Genomic DNA, 19,028 nt, shown 5'->3' with positions numbered 1-19,028 from the left:
TTTGCAAATTGTTCATCAGTACATTATGACTTTTATGAATCTGTTCATTATCTGCAATTGCCCAGCACATGCTTTTTATGAGAGTGTGAGATTTTTTTAGAGCAAGCATTCAGTCAGGGATTCACTACTTAGGGTTAGTGGATGGCCATTTTTTTTTTTTTTAATCAAATTTTCAGTTGTAAAGAAAGCTTTCCACAAGAAGATGAAAGAATAAATCTTCCTTTTTCCAGATGTAAAGAAAACATAGAGCACAAATACCCAAATGGAAACAGAATGCGCAATTGTAGAGATAATTACTAATAGGTGCTCTTTTCTCCAAGCCCTGCTGCTGAAGCACAGACTTCACTGACTTGGACCAAGAGATCCATCTTGGAAATCTGCAATTAAAAAATAAGACAATATCCTTGACAAGCAGAATGATATGACTTCTAACAGCCTACGTGCTTGCTTTTTTTTCTTCTTTTTGGCTTATACTTCTGTACAGATGTTAGGATAGACTGCTTTGTCCTTGTGTTTGTTAACATCGTTTCAGGTTGGGTATTTGCACAAAAATCCCCAATTAATCTGAATCCCTGGTGTTGTATTTCACCAGGAAACCCCTGTCAAGCTGCTGGCTTTATGTTCTAAGTTGTATATTCCCTGCTTTCCAGAGGACTGCTTGGATCCGATGTGCTCTGGCCACGGCGTGTGCGTTCAAGGGGAATGTCACTGCTCGGCAGGCTGGGGCGGCGTGAACTGCGAGACGCCACTGCCTGTGTGCCAGGAGCAGTGCTCGGGGCACGGGACCTTCCTCCTGGACACGGGGCTCTGCAGCTGTGAGCCGCAGTGGACGGGTCCAGACTGTTCAACAGGTATGCTGGAGATGTTACTTTTTCAATAATGCTTATGCTTTCTGTTTGAGTCGCAAAAGAACATGGTTGCTATTAAAGTGCTGGTTTGGATTTTAAAAAAAAACAAAAGACAAACAAACAAGATAAAGATGAACCAGGAGCACGGTGGCATGGTGCCGAGTGGGCTTGTCAGTAACCGGCTTTCTGTTGGCAAGGAGAGCAGTGTAGGGGAAAGGGACCTGGGGGTCTTGGGGGACAACACGATGACCATGAGCCAGCACTGGGCCCTTACAGCCAGGATGGCCAATGGTACCTGGGGTGGACTAGAAGGGGGGTGGTCAATAGGTCAGAGCTTCTCCTGCCCCTCTACTCTGCCCTAGTGAGACCACACCTGGAATATTGTGTCCAGTTCTGGGCCCCTCAGTTCCAGCAGGACAGGGAAGTGCTGGAGAGAGTCCAGCGCAGCCACGAAGATGCTGAAGGGATTGGAGCATCTCCCGTGTGAGGAAAGGCTGAGGGAGCTGGGGCTCTGGAGCTTGGAAAAGAGGAGACTGAGGTGTGACCTCATTCATGGTGATCAATATGGAAAGGGTAAGTGTCAGGAGGATGGAGCCAGGCTCTTCTCAGTGACAACCAATGACAGGACAAGGGGCAATGGGTGCAAACTGGAACACAGGAGGTTCCGCTTAAATATGAGAATAAACTTCTTCTCAGTGAGGGTGGCAGAGCCTGGCCCAGGCTGCCCAGGGGGGTTGTGGAGTCTCCTTCTCTGCAGACATTCCAACCCGCCTGGACACCTTCCTGTGTAACCTCATCTGGGTGTTCCTGCTCCATGGGGGGATTGCACTGGATGAGCTTTCCAGGTCCCTCCTAATCCCTGCCATTTGGTGACAATGTGATAGGAAGGGTTTTTCTCTGTGACAGGAATACTGAGTGCCTGATGGCTTGCCAGTGAGAGCAGCAGTCCCACCAGAGCACACGTCCCTCCAGGCATAGGTTGGAGTTAGCATGACTCTCACCTGAGATGCTGAGCACTTACCAGGCTCATGCGATGAGGGAATCCACAACTCTCAGAGACACTGAGAGGATATAAAAAAACCCCTAATGGTCTAAATTCAGTGACTGATGAGGAAGAAGGCTCTGTCAAAAAAATCTTTAAACAAAAATGACCATCCATTCTCTCACGCTGAGATAAAAACTCTTTTCTTTCTTAGACAACCATCAAGGTTTGATCCCACTGAATTTGATTAACAGTTGAAATGGATTTCCTATGTGCTATGTACATTTACTTTTCGTTTTCTTGAAATGAATGCACTCTGGCCATTTTACTCTGTAATGGAGCATGTCATTACCAATGTATGTGCTACTATATTTTTCCCCTATAAAACTCGCAAAGCCAGAATCTCAGATGATAAGTAGCACATCTCAGTACAGAATAGATCCAAGTGACAGGTTTGCTGAATACTGTGGAATACAACCAGTCGTCCAAGTCACCAATTTTTCTTAGAAATCATCATTCAAAAGAACACTTGGAACAGTATAAATTTCCATGCTGAGCTTTAAAGTGTATAGTTATGATCTTTAAATTGGGACTTATGAAACGTCACACACCATGATAACTTTGTTTGTTACAAAGACTCTGCATTCATGCTACGCTCCAAAATTAATGCATGCAAATTCAGTCTGACACTGTCAGATATGGTACTGGCTTTGGTAAGAATTGACTTTTTATTGACTTTTAGCAAAAGTCTGGTTGCTTGCATTTTTATACGTGTTTTATTATTTGTTAAAAATATTCCCTGAAGGTTAGTAATATAGTAGTACTTCCATTAATGAAGCAAATAATTAGGCTAATTAGGAAAGGCGCTAGCTGCATCCTAATTTTTAACTCTCAAAATATGCAAACTAATTCTGTTCTACTACAGCATTATTGTAGCTCAAAAAGATATGCTAATCTCCAATAGCTCTGTTATGTCATGGGGCAGTTAGATATTAAGTAAGGGAGCAAAGAGCTAATAACTGCAGTGAAGAGGCTTTTATCTTGTGTACTAGGATCATAGTTTTCATGTTTGTCTCACCTCCAAAGCTGTTTTGATTAATTTTTAGAAGAAAGGTAACTTTTTTCCTTACCTCTGTCAACAAAGTAGAGAAAATACCTCTCTTATCCCTCTGGTCTTCTGAGTTATCAAAGACTGCTTTTACAACCACCAACAGGCATCTTTTTTTATAGGTAGATACTTCAGATTTCCCCTTTCATATATATCTTTTTTCATAGGTGTTAAACTAGATTCAGGATTGTTGTGGCAATAGAGTGGGTGTTAGACTGAAGTATAGATGTTCATTTGCACTTGAGATTTTCTTCCTAGGATCAGTGTGGATCAGCATGCTGGAAGTAAAGCTTGATTTTAGTGAGGAAGGAAAACATCAGGTGAGTAAGGCAACAAGGTCAGAATAAACGAGCTGTCATATGTGAATGGAAAAAGTCATGAGGTTCTGTACAATGAAGAGGGTGTAGAGGGTGAACCACAGACTGCTCGTCTGACAGCAAGGAAAGCTTTGCCACTGATAGCTGAGCAGCGTCTCAGCGCACACCGAACCTTGCACTCTGTGCTGCATCGTTGTCAGCACTGAGAATTTGCCTTTCTGTGTCGCCTTGAAGGATACAGGCTCCTGTCCTGATAATTTCTACATTCCCCAGCAAATCCCAAGTACTTCCAGAATGAAAGGATAAATTATTTTAAGTTTTGTGGGTTTTCCTAAATAGAAAATAATGTATCTTACTGTACTTTAAAAAGGAGCAATAGCAAAGGTGTCAGAATACTTTTGAGTACATTACCTGAGATACCTTGTGGCCCACCTGGAGTGGGATGAGGCATCTCTAGGATACCTTCCCCTAACTGCCCATCTCTAGCTCTTCAAACAATAAGAAATTCTATTTTATGAGTGGCAGACTGGGGAAAGACAGAAATCAGTGTGGACATGGAGGAATAGAGAAGGGTGACACTGTGATCCATGCATATCCTGAAGGACTGCCGATGTTTGAAGCCCCAGCTCTGGAATTATTGATGGATTTTTAGAGGCTGGAAAAGACCATGGTGTTCATGCTGTTTGATTCTTCTGTAGGACATGTACCTAGAAAAATCATCCTTCAGTTTCTACTTGGCACAAAATTTCTGTTTTTAGAAATTCAACCTTCACACAAAGACTGAAAATAAAGGATGGTCTACCATGTCCTTAGGCAAATTGTTTCAATTATGTCTGACCCCCTCTGCTAAAAAGTGTACCTTCTACTCTCAGTTTGAATAGGTGAAAAGCCTTACAATTGTGTATCTTACTGTGAGGTGAAAGACTGTCAAATTCTTTGTCAAATTCATTGTAATTTTGTCCTTAATGTTTATAAAAAAAGCCAAAATTTTAAATCCATTTGCTTCTCATAATGCTGCATACACACACACCTCTCTCCCCAACCCTCTTTTCTTCCTCTTTGTCTTTCTCTCTCTCCCTGTCTCTATCTCCACCTCCACAAGAGGAATAATGCCAGAATTATGTATTTCTTGGATTTTGGGCAGGCCTTGTGGGAAGTATGACTGACCACATAAAGTATGTGTTTTTCTTTTCGTACTGCTTCATAAAAATAATTGCACCAAGGGAACACTGAAATTCCACGCTTAAATATTCAAAGGTCAAAGAAAAGTAAAATAAGATACCTGCACCTTAACTAATTCATATTTCCTGTGTTTCTTATGAAACAAGTTTCATTTTTCACACTTAAAGAAATGCTATTTTGCTAAGAATGTATGGCCTGATCATTTAAGCAGTGACTTGCTCTTGTGTATGTTCTTGCTCTTCTGCACAATCTCTGTACTAAAGACAATGCCTTTTTCTAAGCTGCCGGGCTGTTCAGATCAGATTCTACAGGAAATTGCATTTTGAGAGTATTTAGATATAACAGACACTGAACTGTGACATGATTTTATCAATTGGTTGGTAAGAAGTGGCTAGTTTAAAAAAGAGGTGAAATGTATATATAGAGAGAGAGAAAGATATATTTGAGGGAGCACATGCACAAAAGCACGGAGTATTGGAGTTTGTTTGATTTATTTCTAGTCTTCCCTTACATGGGGCATGGGTTCTAAAGCTACTGTCAAAATGAGGAGGGCATCGCTGTGATCCACCTAAGTATTGCAAAGTTCATCTTGGATGCTTCCATAGAAGAATATGAATTCTAGTATTATCCACTTTTTGGGGGAAAGCAGCTAAATGTCTCAGATTGTCCACTGAACTTTTGCAATGCTTTTTCTGAAGAGCTCTTCCTTTTTGTTTAGACGTTATGTATGTGTTTAAGGATTTAATGTATTCAGTAGAATAGAATAATTCAGCAGACATCATCTGTACTACAAAGGCTGGTGTAACTAGGGCAGCCCTACTTTGTGATCAGAGTTCAGGATTACTATTCAACCAAAACATATCTCCAGTGTTAGAGATGTTTCTTACACTGTGGCTGTGGAGAAAAGCTGTGTGGCACTGAATTAACCACCGTGTAACCAGTCCAGAGTCCACCTGACTTACTGCCCTGGTGAAACTGTCCTGTATGACCTGTCAGCTTGAGCATCTTTTATGCATGAGGATTAGCTGGCAACTGGGCGCCTTGGTGGCATTGCCACCTGGGAGCACACTGTTCCCAGCTATGAGCTAGGGAGAACAGATGCTTGCTGCCAAAATCATTGACATCCTCTCCTGATGTGGCCATTACTGCATCTTCTAGCCAAAAGAGTGGTGATTCTGAACTGCTTCACAACCTTATTGTTATCATCAGAGGCCTGAGGCCAGGCTCACTTTCCTTGCACTGCTTTGATTCCCAAAGTATTTCCAAACCAGAAGAATCACAGCCACAACACTCCTACAGTTCCATACAGTCCAAGGCAGTTTCGGCTAGTCGACGTAACACAGATGTCCAGAATAGTCTCTGCTCTGATGTGTGGACTGCCAAAAACTGATCTCGCTGTGCCACCTCCAGATACTCCTTCTGGATCCAAAGTTCTTGTTGCCATCTCTTGAGGTCCAGAAAATCCTCTTACAGAACTCAAAAACAGCTGTCAGGAAATGCTTTCATCATGTTTGAATTGGTTCTCAATAACAGTAACTCAATATGGCTTGAAAGTTGTTTAGACATTTAGTATTGCTAATCCCACACTGCTTGTAGGACATAGTGGGAGGACACAACCTATTTTGGCTTCTTATTCAGCTCTATCAAGATCCAGTCTGTCAACATTAGTTGAATTTCTGTTACAAACATATTTGGCCTCAATATTGAACATCCACAAAGAGTCATTTTCTTTTGTTCCTCCAGATTTCAAAAACCACTATCTGTCTAATCATTAGTTTGTAGAAAAACAAACACCTGTCTGATATAAAGCACTGAAAATTAAAAACCCATGATGATATTCACAATAGAAATGTGAGCATTCTGTGTTTGAATTAATTACTTACTATCTTGTTTATCACTTTGGTCATTTAGTTCTAGTTTTTCCTAGTTTGGTCATCTTTTGGCAAGTCACACAGAACCGTCCAAAGACATTTGGCCATGACCAGTTTAGCTACCTGATAGTGGACATGGCCAAGAGAGATACAGAAGAGACTGGGTTCTGTTTCTCATTTAGTCTCCCCCCTCATCTAAAAGATGTGACTAGAGGACAGGCTTTTCTTCCTCTGTTCCAGTTGAGACTGATTATGAAAGATTTTTTGTGAAAACTACCTGTGCTGCAAAAGATCATCCTTGGCCTATTTCAGAGTATTGGCATCATTACACCGTACTGAACCAAGCTATGATTGGATGTGACAATCCGTTGTTCAGACCTTAAACATATGGCTTAGTTGACCTGTGGAGCATGGATGTGATTTACCGCATACATGACAAAATAAAACAGGAGGATGGAAGACTGATAGTACCCTATTTTAATGTCACCAGGACTTCAGTATCGTCAACTTTCTACTTGCAATCTTTGTTGCTTTATTTATAGGCTGTCATCCAAAATCCCTTGATGTTAATGAGTTATCTCCCTTTGAGGCTCGTAGACAGTTCATTTCAGAAAGAGAAACTTGTGAATACTGACTGCTCATGTCAGCTTGAAGGGAAGCTCTGGCTAATTGAAGGTGCAGCATCAACAAACCAAACAAAAAAAAACACGTCATCTTGTGTTCTCAGATTGACACGTTTAATACAGAGCCTTGAGATTAAGGGAGTGAAAGATCAAGAGAAAATGGATGACAGAGATGTTTAGTGGGGCAGAGCCTTAGCGAACATAAATTAGTGTAACTGCAGTGATGCCACCAGTGCAATCCCAGTGTGTTTCAGGTGAGAATCCAGCCCCGAGTCGCTAATTAATTGCAGCACTATGCCTAAAACGTAGTCTGAAAAGTAATGAAATCTGTGACAGAGCTGATGCCTCTGACATCCTGTCCTGTATTCATTTCTCTAGACTCTATTCAGACAAAGTAGGCCAGCGCCTGTCCTATTCACTCCAGGACATTTGTCATAATTCCACTGAATCCATTTATACCACTGAAGCAACCTAATTATGATTGGGAAAAGAAGACTGGCAGTTCTTAGTCACAAAAACATTCATCCTAAAATGATTATATGGAGATGGTGTATATTTAGCATACCTATTTTTGGTTAAGCTCTCTCTAGCAAGATTGGTGGTAATTTTACAAAGGGTAAAAATGGATCAGCAGCCTCTTCCTTCGGTATCTTGCAAAGCATAAAACCTCTTTAAAACTGAAGTGCTTTGAAAAATGCAAAATGTTGTAATTGTTGTAAATTGATATGTGCAGAGTAGAGTAATTTTAAAATCATTAGAAGTATGCATTTTTTAAAGTAAAGTGCTTCAAAAAGAAATGAAGGCTGAATACAGTACATTAATATAGTTCAAGACATCTCAAATTGGTTTCAAAATTAAACATCAAAAGCTGCAACTTGAAAAAATAATTAGGTAAAACCATTTCATCGCAATCAGAAAACTCTTCAGGTTTCGGAAATTGCAAATTATGGGTGTCAGTCATTCTGATTTGCCAAGGACAAGGATATTCAGTACAAACAACATGCAGTAGTGAAAATAGCCTTGAAATTTCCTCGATACGTGATGTAATCTGTCATGTATTTTCTCTAGACTGCTCTGTTCCATGCTGTTATTTCTACTCCCTATTTTACACAAATCTCAAGAACTTTTTAATTACACTGTAACCATCTTTCATTATTTTGTTCTGAAGAAATGATGGACTGACTTAATTTCATCTAACTGTCCTCTTTCTTTAATTTGTGGGGAGCTTTGACTATTACTGCTTCGCTAATTAAAAGGATGATTGAAGTTTCCCCTGCTGTACATTGTCTGACATTGTAGAAAGACTCTTCTTACTACTGTATATTTCATTGAAAAGAAAAAAAAATTATGTGTGACTAGTTTGATTTGTATCTCCTGTAGAGTTGCAAGAGTTTGCAAAAAGATATCTGGTGAGCAAGATTTCTATTAAAAACTTAGTAGTTAAAGATTGGAACATTTAATACGTGTTGCTGGAGAATTTAAAACATGGGAAATTTAAGGCAGTGAGGAAGCACTCCAATAAAAATTAATTCTCCTGCATGTTGAAATCAGTCCAGAGGGAACCAGAAATACCTGATGTGGTCATGTATTGATTTACGAAATAGGATAAGTCAAGGGTATGAGATACACAGTGAGGAAACTTGGGATGTTTTTCAACTGATTGCTGCTTATTTTGCAGATATGCCAAACATAATGGCTCTTTCCTTCCCTTTTTCTTCCTGAAAATTAAGTTTCTTAATCTATTGCTGTCTGCACCCCATTCAGCAATTATTGGAAATATTCCTCATTCGAATGTAAACATAATTTACTTAAGTAATCTTTTGTGAATCCTGGTCCCATCCATGAAAATGTGTTGCACTGGGTGGAATCCACTGACCCAATTTCAGATGCTTCTGTCCTGGCAGTTCTTCCCATATCCAAGGGCAAAATACATACCTGAATTGCTCTGGTGACAGCAATATGGTCCTGTTCATCCTGCCTTCCAGGAGCCTCAGAGAGACGTTCCTCTCTGTATGCATGGGATCGCGTCTCTACAGCGAGTCCATTGTGTCCAGGACCTGTCCACCTCCATGTGTTCTGTGCTAGGCCAGCTCCAGTAGATCTGTTTGAACACTAATGAGAGCTTAACATAAAGCTGTTAATGACCTCAGTTGGGTGATTAGATAGTAGCAAAACCTGGCAAATAAGTGGGATTTTAATAGTAATTCAGGTGCCAAAGCTGTTCAAGCACCTCCGGATTTAGTTAAGCTAAACAAAGGGTTTAAATTTTGGCTTTAGACATTTAAAGTTGTAGTTGGATGCCTGCATTCCTTTTTGCACCTCAACCTTATCACCTACATGGTGGTCAATCTCACAGGCAGTGATTAAGAAGCATAATTAAGCAAATGACAGGATATGTTATAGTATGGAAAGGACTTCTGCAAATACTCATTGTTCAAGAAAATATTGAAATCTGAATATGAAAGGTTTGTACTCCACAAGAATACTTTATAAAAGAAGTCTCTGTAAAGTAGGGAAGTTATGGGAACATTCTGATGGTCTTGTGGATGCTGCAATGGAGGGGGGAAAACAGCCTAAATGGACGACAGAACAGTATTGACATACAAAATCTTCAACTTTTAGTTTGCTAAGCCAAGCCCAGTGACAAAACTGACAAGTTATCCCTACCAACAACATTGAAAGAAGGGTTCTTGTGTTAGGAGAGAGCTTCGCTTCCTCACAGCTGGGAAAGCACAAATGGGAATTGTTAGAACAAGAGTATAAAAAAGCATTAGAATAACTAAAGGTTTTGTCCTTCAGTGACTTTCAGAACACCTATTATGCAAAATATGTTGCATTGGTCCCTGAAAAGCAGATATTTATAATATTATTTTTTTATTCTCATGGTAAGAGTTCTACAAAAATAGCTATAATTTCAATATGCTTATGCAGCAGAGCCTATGAAGTTTAACTTATCTCTGAAAATAGGAAATTGCTATTGATAAAAGTCAAAATCATGGGAACTTTATTTTCTCCAGCATATTGCATTTTTAATCTTTTTGATTGTGTAGATTGTTGCAAGGGTAATGTATGTAGACATCTGAGGAAGTCCTGGTCTCTGCTTTCTTTAAGGACTTCTGCTTAAATGTTTAGGCTCAAGAAATACTTTTTAAATAAAATTACATTTACAGTAATTATGCAAGAACATTTCAGTGGTCATAGAGCAAAAACTCCTTGTGTATTGTAGCTGCAGTATAGTTTCGAGATTATTTAAATAGTATCTGTCACCTTGTGGTCCAAAATAATTGTCTGATGGACTGCAGAAAGCTGATTGTTCAGATGGCATATTCGTATTTTCAGCTCCTGCTCTGGCCACCCATGCACCCATCACAAAAGTGCGGTGCCTCTGTCAGCTCTGCAAGCGAGAAGCAGCAGGTATCTGTGGGCAGTATGTGATGGGGCAGCGTGTCCTGGAAACGAGAGAACTGCCTCGGCAGAGCAGAGTTTGCATGGGCAAGGAGGGACATGGGGAAATGATGAGTTAGTGGAAAAATGTAAGCAGCGTAGAAGGAAGAGAGCGAGAAAAATAATAAAGGATACGCATTCACTTCTTGAAATCCACAAAGCACTATTGCAGTTGTACCAGGGATGCGGAGGGGTGGGACAGCCAGGGTCCTGTGCCCCAGGTGCTGCTTCTCCCTGGTGCAGGAAAAATGCAAGTCATGAGCTGCAACTTTGCTGTAGCAGCAACGAGACAGAACAGCAGCCGCCAGATGCGTGTTGCTATTTCTGTGTGTGCTGCTGACACAGAGCAAGTTATGGTTTGTTTACTGGGAGCTGCTTCATCTCTCCCTACTCATCCTCAGAAGCACAGCAATGGACTTAGAAATGTTTGCCTCTTGTCCGTGTAAGTGGTATTTATAGTTGGCCATTGAGCACTGTATGACTTTTGCTAATTGAGGCTGCACTTCTTGCAGGGCTTGTTGTGCCTGGTTGTTGAGTTTGTCCAAGACACTATTTATGCTAAAAAGAGAAGGAGCAAGGCCAGCTTCTTCAGCTGATTTTGCTTTTGATTGCAAACCTGAGACGTTACTTAGAAGCTGGTAATGACTTTTAATTTCTCATATTAGTCTTTTCTGTGATACAAATTGATTGCTGGAAACAGAGTTAATAAGGCTCATTTTGGTTGATCTAGTGCTTCTGGCTGTCTGTGTATTCCAGCTCTTCACTGAAAAGAAAATTTTAAAAATGGAAGCATGTCCTTCTAAAAGCATCCAGTCCTACCATGTTGATTTAGATTCTGCAGGTCACTGACCCCTTTTCTTCTGAGTGCCAACCCTATGTCTGGTTTGGGTGACAATGGCATCTGTCTCGCTTTTGGCTTGCCATTGCTTTTACACAGGTGAATCTGAATAGATGTTCCTGTAATACATGATGAAGTAGTACCAGTGCCCACCCTTTCAGCATTTTGAGCCCTTCAGAGATATGAAAAGTGACATATATCTTTGTTCCTGAAGTCAGCAGGTACATCTAACATACAGAGCGTGTGACCTGGGTGAGGTAACCACTGAACTGGAGCAGCGTTTGTGAGTGGACCTGTATTCAAAGGTCTTCCTGTAAGCCAGTGAATTAAAGATGGTGCCTACTCTTTGCTAATACTGCTTAAATAAATCCTTACTTCTTTACTGAATATTACTAATTAAATTTACTAATTAAATAACTGTGTAAAACTTGATGCTCTGAGCAGAGCCATACTCAGTGTTAATTATATTATTTCTGTGTATCATGAAAAATTTCGTGCTTACATAAAGATGTATTGTGATCTACTCAGGCAATCTGGTAAACCTTTGCTGAAAACAGGTGTCTCAAACATCTTTACTTTCTTCTGCTGCTGTATTAGTTCAGGCTGTAGCTGTGAGACAGCTTTATTAAATGTACCTGCTGAGCCACCTTTACCTGTTTCCTTTTTCCCTACAAAGCCATTTGGTCGCTCCCCATGTTTCTCATCACTACCATAGGCCTCATGCCTTTCCTGATTCTCATGGTCTGTCACATACTCAACAGGTTTCTGATTTTTCCTACACAACTGGCTTTTCAGCCCGCAGAACCGTGGGTTGCATTTTCCCCTCTGTGGGTGAACACAAAGGCATAGCTTTCATAGCTTTCATCTCACTCATTACTGCTCGTGATAGATTGTTCTGGACCACTTTCTTACTAGTCTCCTGATCAAATAAAATATCGAACAAGGGAGACGTTGCACAGCATTTCCTTTTGTGGTTCTCAGTGTATTGTGAAGGATTTCAGAGCTCGTTAGTCAGAATATGAATCTCCAGTGACGACCGTATTCTCACTGATTTACAACATGTACAACTTGAAATCAAACAGTGGAGGCAAATTATAAAACAGGACCAAATTTGACAAGGAAACTCCACATTTACTTGGGAAACAGTATTTAAATAATGTCCTGGTCAGAATACTGTGTGGTTCACCTCACCCTTGTGTCAGTTCAATCTTACTTGCTATTAGGCTACACTTCTGCTCATTTATTTTAAAAGCTTCCCACAAAGGCCTTGTCCAACCTGCCAACCTGTATCATCTCGAAGAAAGAGACAGGTTCTGCAGCTGAAGTCCCTTGTGTGGCAAGCACAGCCTAATTGTATTCTGCTTTACACCCCTGCTGTGGCTGGGTAAACAGAGATATACCCAATGGCAAATGAGTCGTCCTTTTCAGTCATATCAGTTTTCAAAGCTTTGGCTGCCTGAAATGAAATATCTGTTAGTATGTTTACCATCACCAGTCCAGATTCATCAGGCTGTATTGATTAAATTTTTGCACTGTAAAAATACCATTTTGAACCACAGCAAAATCGATAAAGGGTGAGGTTTTTTATATATATACAAATTGGTTTTGGATCAGGAAGAGAATATTCTTCATCAGATGAAAATTAAAGCTGAAAAAAAATGTAATAAAAGATCTAAGAAGGGGCAAAAGTTTCTATGTCATTTCCCCCACCTCTGCTGTATTTGCCCTTTGGACTTTTCTGTCTATTCAATGATTACTTTTCTACACAAACAAATATTAAGGTAAATCGAAGCTCCCAGTTTGGAAAAGATACTTTCGAATAGGTGTAGCATTATCAGAAACTACACTACAGTTTTGTTAAAAATGCAATTAAATTCATATAGTTTGAGATACACAATAGTGCTAATGGCAGCCTTCCTACTGGAAGCCAGAGGAGCTATTTATAGAGTACTTAATGCATCAGAAATAAGTTCAATGAGATGATGGTAGGATTATTTCCAGAAAGCAATTAAAACCGGCACTAGATTGATGATGAAACATTCTGAGTAACAAGCAGTGATACGGCATTTTATTTCCAGTTGTTTTATTTTATTTTATGTGTTGTGGCCTGTGGTAAGAAGATAAGAAAGGTAGTTAGATATCTGTGAAGCAACACGTCAGAAAGGTTTTCTGCATAAATCTTGCAGTAGAAAGGTTTAAAATGAAATGGTGTTTGGGAAATCAAGAGGTTTTGGAGAAGTTTTGCCTTTGGTAGCAATAGTTGATCATTGTGCGGTAATTGTGTCTGAATCATCATAAATAATAGGTCTGTGTGAAGTTTAGATTGCCCCGTTTTGTTCTGAAGACACTGACTAATTCAATAGTACTTTTCTGCAACTCTTGTCTTTTGGAGGAAGACCCGACTTCCTGAAGTGCCTCATTGCCTCCTGCGATAATCCAGTTCATAACATGAAGAAGAGTGCCAGGATTGATCCTTTATGCAGTTAGAGTGATTTCAGCTGGGCTACTTTTCAATTGCCAGTGAGACCACCCAAAAACTTATTTACTAGAATCACTGCTTCATTTCATAGCAAAACAATACATCTACTGAAGAGAAGATAGCAAATAGAAGTATCAGTCATGTAATCATTAAAGGGCATAATTAATATGAGTCTGAGTAAAAGAAGACATCAAGAAGACACAAGAAATGAATGATATTTTAGGGAAAGTCCATGTCTGTATAAGGCACGGAAACCTGTAAATAATTGTAATATCCTATGAGCCTCTGTAACATTGTTCAGAGCCAGAAATGAGGGCAAATACAATTTGGAGTAGGATCTATTTTCTCCTTGAGAATTCTTCCAAAATCGTTCCTCTTCTGCTTAACATAGCTTTGTATGTTTGCTACCGTCTCTTCCTTCATGGCAGTGTCAGAAAGGATAAATATCAACAGCTGAATAAATTTAAACATTCTAGTCTGATAACGGACTGTTACAGAAAACTATTTCAGACGTAGATTTCTACATTTGGGTGAGGTGAATCTCACTTTGTGTCTTTTGTTGGGATGGACCACAGAGTCCTGCTTTGTGTAAGAGCAAAATCTTTGGAAAGTTACCGTGGAAGTGATTTTGGAGGTATATGTGAGAATAAATTCCATGCAATAGTTTTGCAGTGTTCATGTGATTAACATTAACGTGTTGCTTTGAATTTATTCACTCAGATAGAGCAAACTCCTCCAACTCACAAATTGTGGCACTATTGCAAGATGCCCTTTAATGTATTTTATTGTCACATGTAGGAATGCGATGCATAGAGAGAAAGACAATAAAATAGGTAAACTAAGCTATGCATGTAGATATGTGGATACTTGTCAGAACTGTGTGTTATTTTAGTATTCTGACAGTAGAGCAGTAAGAGGGTTGTTTGTTTGTTTGCTTTTTGCCAAAAAATTGTCAGCCACTCAGCGATGATCTATTGTATTGATCAGACTTCTGTGTTGTCTCTGCAGAAAATCTGTCCCTTGATGGTTTATTGGCTTAGCCGTGGTTAGCTAAAAATGTAAAAAATTGCACGCTTAACTGACATACTGTGACGCTGTTGGAGAAGTCTAGATTAGGTGCACTTACAACATTCACATTGCCAAAAGAGCTTATTTAAATCGGGAAAATAATATAAGCTGTACCATAAAAATAACATGTCTTCAAGTACAGATATGTAAAACATGCTATCTACATCAAACCTCTGTAGTGCACCCTTTCAGGTAGCATTCTCTAGTGGGGACAACTTGCCATTAGGTTTTACTGAAAAATAGCTCAAGTGCTTTTGAAACTCCTGAAACTTTAAATTTTTGAAATTTTTTGTGGTGTAAAAAATTATATTAATAAAGTCAGTAGCTGAAAATGAAAGCTGCAAATGAAAGCTAGAACAGAGTTGTCTCCAGGACACAGCAGGAAGGTAATTTAAAAAGCTCAGGAACATTGTTGAAATTATCATGCACGCTTATTAAATGCAATGTATATTTAAATTGAAAAAACTTTCTTTATTAGGCCTAGATAGGTGATTTTTTTGCTGCCTCCAGCAGTTAAGCTTATTGGGTGAAAGTCAGGATAGATTAATTTCTAATCTTCGTGGAAAACCACTTATTAAAAAATGGATAGCAGAATTATGAATGTGATACATAAGGTTCAGACTATCTGTAGAGCAAGACTTGCCACCGAATGTAAAGAAAAGTAAAATGGAAGTATTTTTGTAGTATTGGACCACTTTTATTTACATATAGTTTTGTATTCATAGCATGATTTTCTATGAGTTATTTCTGAAACATGTCAAATTAACTATAAAATCTTCCCTTATCATTACAAATTATAAAATATTTAGCTTTAATTTCCCTTTTCATATCACATAAGTAGAAAGTTATTATAAAGCACATTTGAAAGAACTCATTGTTGACTTAGGTAATTAAAATGAAGAGTGTGGAGTGAATTTGTAATGCTTTTTAGATTAGCTCAGGAATGATCAACATATTTGTCTCCTTCTCAAGAATATGTACAAATAATGCTTCACTGTTCACATTTGCCTTCTTCCAGTAAAATTAATGAGCATCCAGAATTAAGGACATGTCAGTAAAAATTTTAGACTGAGCAGAACATTTTTTAAGTCTCTTATTCATTAATTGGTGTAAGTCTAAGGACTCTGAGTTTTAGATTTGGTAAAGACTGTATCAATAAGAAGCTGCAGGGGTTGGCTGAGGCCAGTTTCCCAGCACGTTGCTTGTTGTTTATCTGCAGAGCTGAGGGTTTTTATAAATAAGGAAATTAACTTTCCAACCCTACACTTAGAGAACTTTGGTTTGCTTGCAAGGCGTACAGGTACAAAAATTGAAACAGAGCCGTGAATTATTGTGAATTAGGGTGAGTGTTGGTTTCATGGGAGCCAGGAAGGCTCACGGCTGCTGAGGATGTGATGCCAGCCACATGCCAGCCTGCAACGCTCCACGGTACATGCCAAGGGACAGGCAGGCTGGGCAGCACGTGTGCCACTGACCAGCCACACCGAGGAGAGGGAGAGAAGAGGTGGCTTTTGTGTGAGCCCACAAGCCTAACAACACAGCTGAGGGATTTAACGGATCGTGTGTGTTGCGCTGTGCATTGTGAGAATAATCAATGTTAATGCAACAGCATAACTACAGGCTTGAGATAGAATACCCCTGAGCTGACTTTCCTACTCCAAATTATAACCTCTTACGTTAAATAAGTTACCTCCCCCATGCTCTTGTCCGTTGCTGTCCTGTCTGATGGCACGGCTTGTGGCTCCTCAGGAGGACGGTCCCCATCCGGGCTGTGACCTGCATCTCCTCCCTGGCCCTGCCCGTGGTGCTGCTTTGGGCCCTCAGTGGGCCGATCTAGCTCAGCAAGCTGTCACATATTAACCCAGGAAAATAAAGTGAATCATTATCTGCCAGTTTCATTATCCGGATCAGCTCACCACAGTTTCAGATAAGCTCCAGGTAGAGCCAGGAGATGAATGGAGACAAGGCGGAGTGGAATAATTGTTTCAATCAGAGGAGGCATCTTTGGCTGTCTCGACTGCTGCACCTACCCACAGCTCAAAGCCCTTTCCCTGCTGTGCTGGCCCCTTGTGCGGTACTCACGGCATCTTGCGTGCTTCCAAGTCCTGTAGGACCTATTGCTATGAGAGGAGGAATATGTTCTCTTGAGCAGAATAGTTGCATGATGTCTGACTTGCTGTCTGAAATTTTACCATGTCATCTTTATCTGAAGCTATTTACCTAAATCCAGTTATTGCATTGTTTCCCATTGCATTTGGTCATTGTCCACTCACTCGAATATCTCATTTTGTCTAGTCTGCTGCGGAAACCCAGTCTCTTGATAAAAACACAAATGGTAATTTGGCTCCCTGCCACGCTTATATTTCCGTACATGTTTATCTACACGAGAAGCTAAGGAGTTGTTTTGCATTTAAGACCAGAACAACCTGAACTGATAATACTTTTTTTTTTTTTTTAATCTTAGTTGTTTGAATTAGCTGAGGATTAAAGCTGCAGGTTCTACCACAGCATTAATAGGATGACATTAGGCTTGATTTTCCTTGCTTTGCATGAGAAATCTGGGGAGAATCTTGAATTTGCATGGCAGAAGAATACATTCTTGCAATAAGCAGCATTTCTGAAGCCTTATATTAAATCGCTGAAACAAATGTCAGTCTCAAGATTGGCCTTCTTGACCATAAAGTGTGAGTGGGCTGCGCAGCAGGACGAGGGTAAATGAGGAAAGTCTCTATTCCACACTAAGAAACTGGATTTCATTACATCTGATGCTTATGAAATTGGTTTTGATTTGCATCAGAGAAGATTTAGATTTGGCAGAAAAAATGTGTTACTAGAAGGAAAGGCAAGAGGTAGGTAAGATCATTCCAACGTTCCTTTCCCGAAGCAGGTTTGACACACACTTTTTTTGTAACACTTGTTACTCAGTTACTGGTTTCTGTTTACTGTGCCCTGACTTGCGGCAGAAATGAGGTGTGAAAATGGAATGACTGGGGGCAAGACAACTAACCCAACATTTCCTATCACCCAGAGCCAGTTTGGAGTCCAGAACTTGTGCTGTTGTGTTGCCTTTCCAAGACAGTGTAGTTGGGAATCCACTGTATTCCAATAGGTGAAAAATAAAATTTGTTTGGCTGTGTGTGATTTTATGTGGGAAAATAGAATTTTAAAAAAGGAGCCTTGTGAGTGAAGATTGTCTACTGACTTGCCTAGAGGGTTTTTTTTAATGAGAAAGGAAATTTTTCTCTCCACTTCATTAGTCTGATTGAATTTATGAGCTTAAATAGTCTTTCAACATGTATTCCTTGTGTGGAACATGGTGAAAACAATGGAAAACTTTCAAATATTTTGAGATCTGTCTCATTTGGGGGTTGTAAAATAGGAATATGTGCAAGATCTATGACCCTGTGGTGGGGATGTGCCTACATTGCCTTTGGCTCCACACTGCTTTCTGTTCTGTTTGTTTGGAAGATGAGTTTGTCACGATTAGACTCTGCTGGGTAGACAGAGGTGAGGCAGGTGTGAGTGCCATCTGTGCAATGGGATCAAGGTTTCCAACAGCTGGTTTGATTTATTTACAGATGGAGAAGAGATGGGAGATGCTAGAGCAGCTGACACAATCAGAATCTCTGTATATGACTTTGTTCCTCCACTTCAGCCTTTCCAGCCTGCATTGCCACTTCTGTACACTGATGCCTAGAATATTCCCTGAAGTTTTGGTATTGGTTGAACTAAGCCAGTCCCACAACTGCAAAAAACTGTGTAGTAGATACTCAATGCAGAAGGGTCAAAGAAACCCAAAAAATCTGTTCCACTTAGCCCAGAATAGTGTAAGCCACAGAATAGTTCTTAAAATCCTCTTAACAATCTTTGTCACTTACAGTAAAATACCAAAAGCAGTAATTATAACAAAGTAGAGGGAGATCGGGGGGAGATCAAAGGCATCCCTCTAGCAGCCTAAATCCTTGAAGTAGCAGGTAATTTGTTAGATTTAATTCTCGGGAGTTAGCCCATGCCCCAAGCTATAAAGATAGCTTAAAATAATTGCAGAGGTCCTCTGCCAGTCTGACCGCAGGATGATTCTTCCGGGATCCCAGATCTGGTGGGATCAGTTCAGTTCCTGCTCATAGGAACAGGTATTCGGGCAACTTTAATACCAATGAAATAACAGAGCAAGTTGCCCCTGTAGTCCCCTGAGCAGTCTCCCAGGTTTCCAAGGAACAAACAAGTAACAAAACAAAAAAGCCAAGCCAAATTATGCAGCAAGAGGG

The 19,028-nt window shown here is 39.9% G+C and overlaps 1 protein-coding gene across 2 annotated transcripts in view; it reads left to right on the top strand.

Moving 5' to 3' along the window:
- The window catches only part of TENM1 (teneurin transmembrane protein 1), a gene marked incomplete at both ends in the record, with an annotated part of 235,534 nt that overhangs the window by 119,987 nt on the left and 96,519 nt on the right, over window positions 1-19,028 (top strand). For both annotated transcript variants that reach the window (XM_082062122.1, XM_082062121.1), the window contains one exon: window positions 651-851. In XM_082062122.1, coding sequence (XP_081918248.1) covers window positions 651-851 — 201 coding nt within the window. The remainder of the gene's footprint in view (window positions 1-650; window positions 852-19,028) is intronic.

The sequence above is a fragment of the Streptopelia decaocto genome, assembly GCF_964273445.1.
Source record: "Streptopelia decaocto genome assembly, chromosome: 10".
In the NCBI taxonomy this organism is placed as follows: Eukaryota; Metazoa; Chordata; class Aves; order Columbiformes; family Columbidae; genus Streptopelia; species Streptopelia decaocto.
The sequence above is the reverse complement of the archived record's forward strand: the minus strand, read 5'-3'. Positions and strand labels throughout refer to the sequence as shown.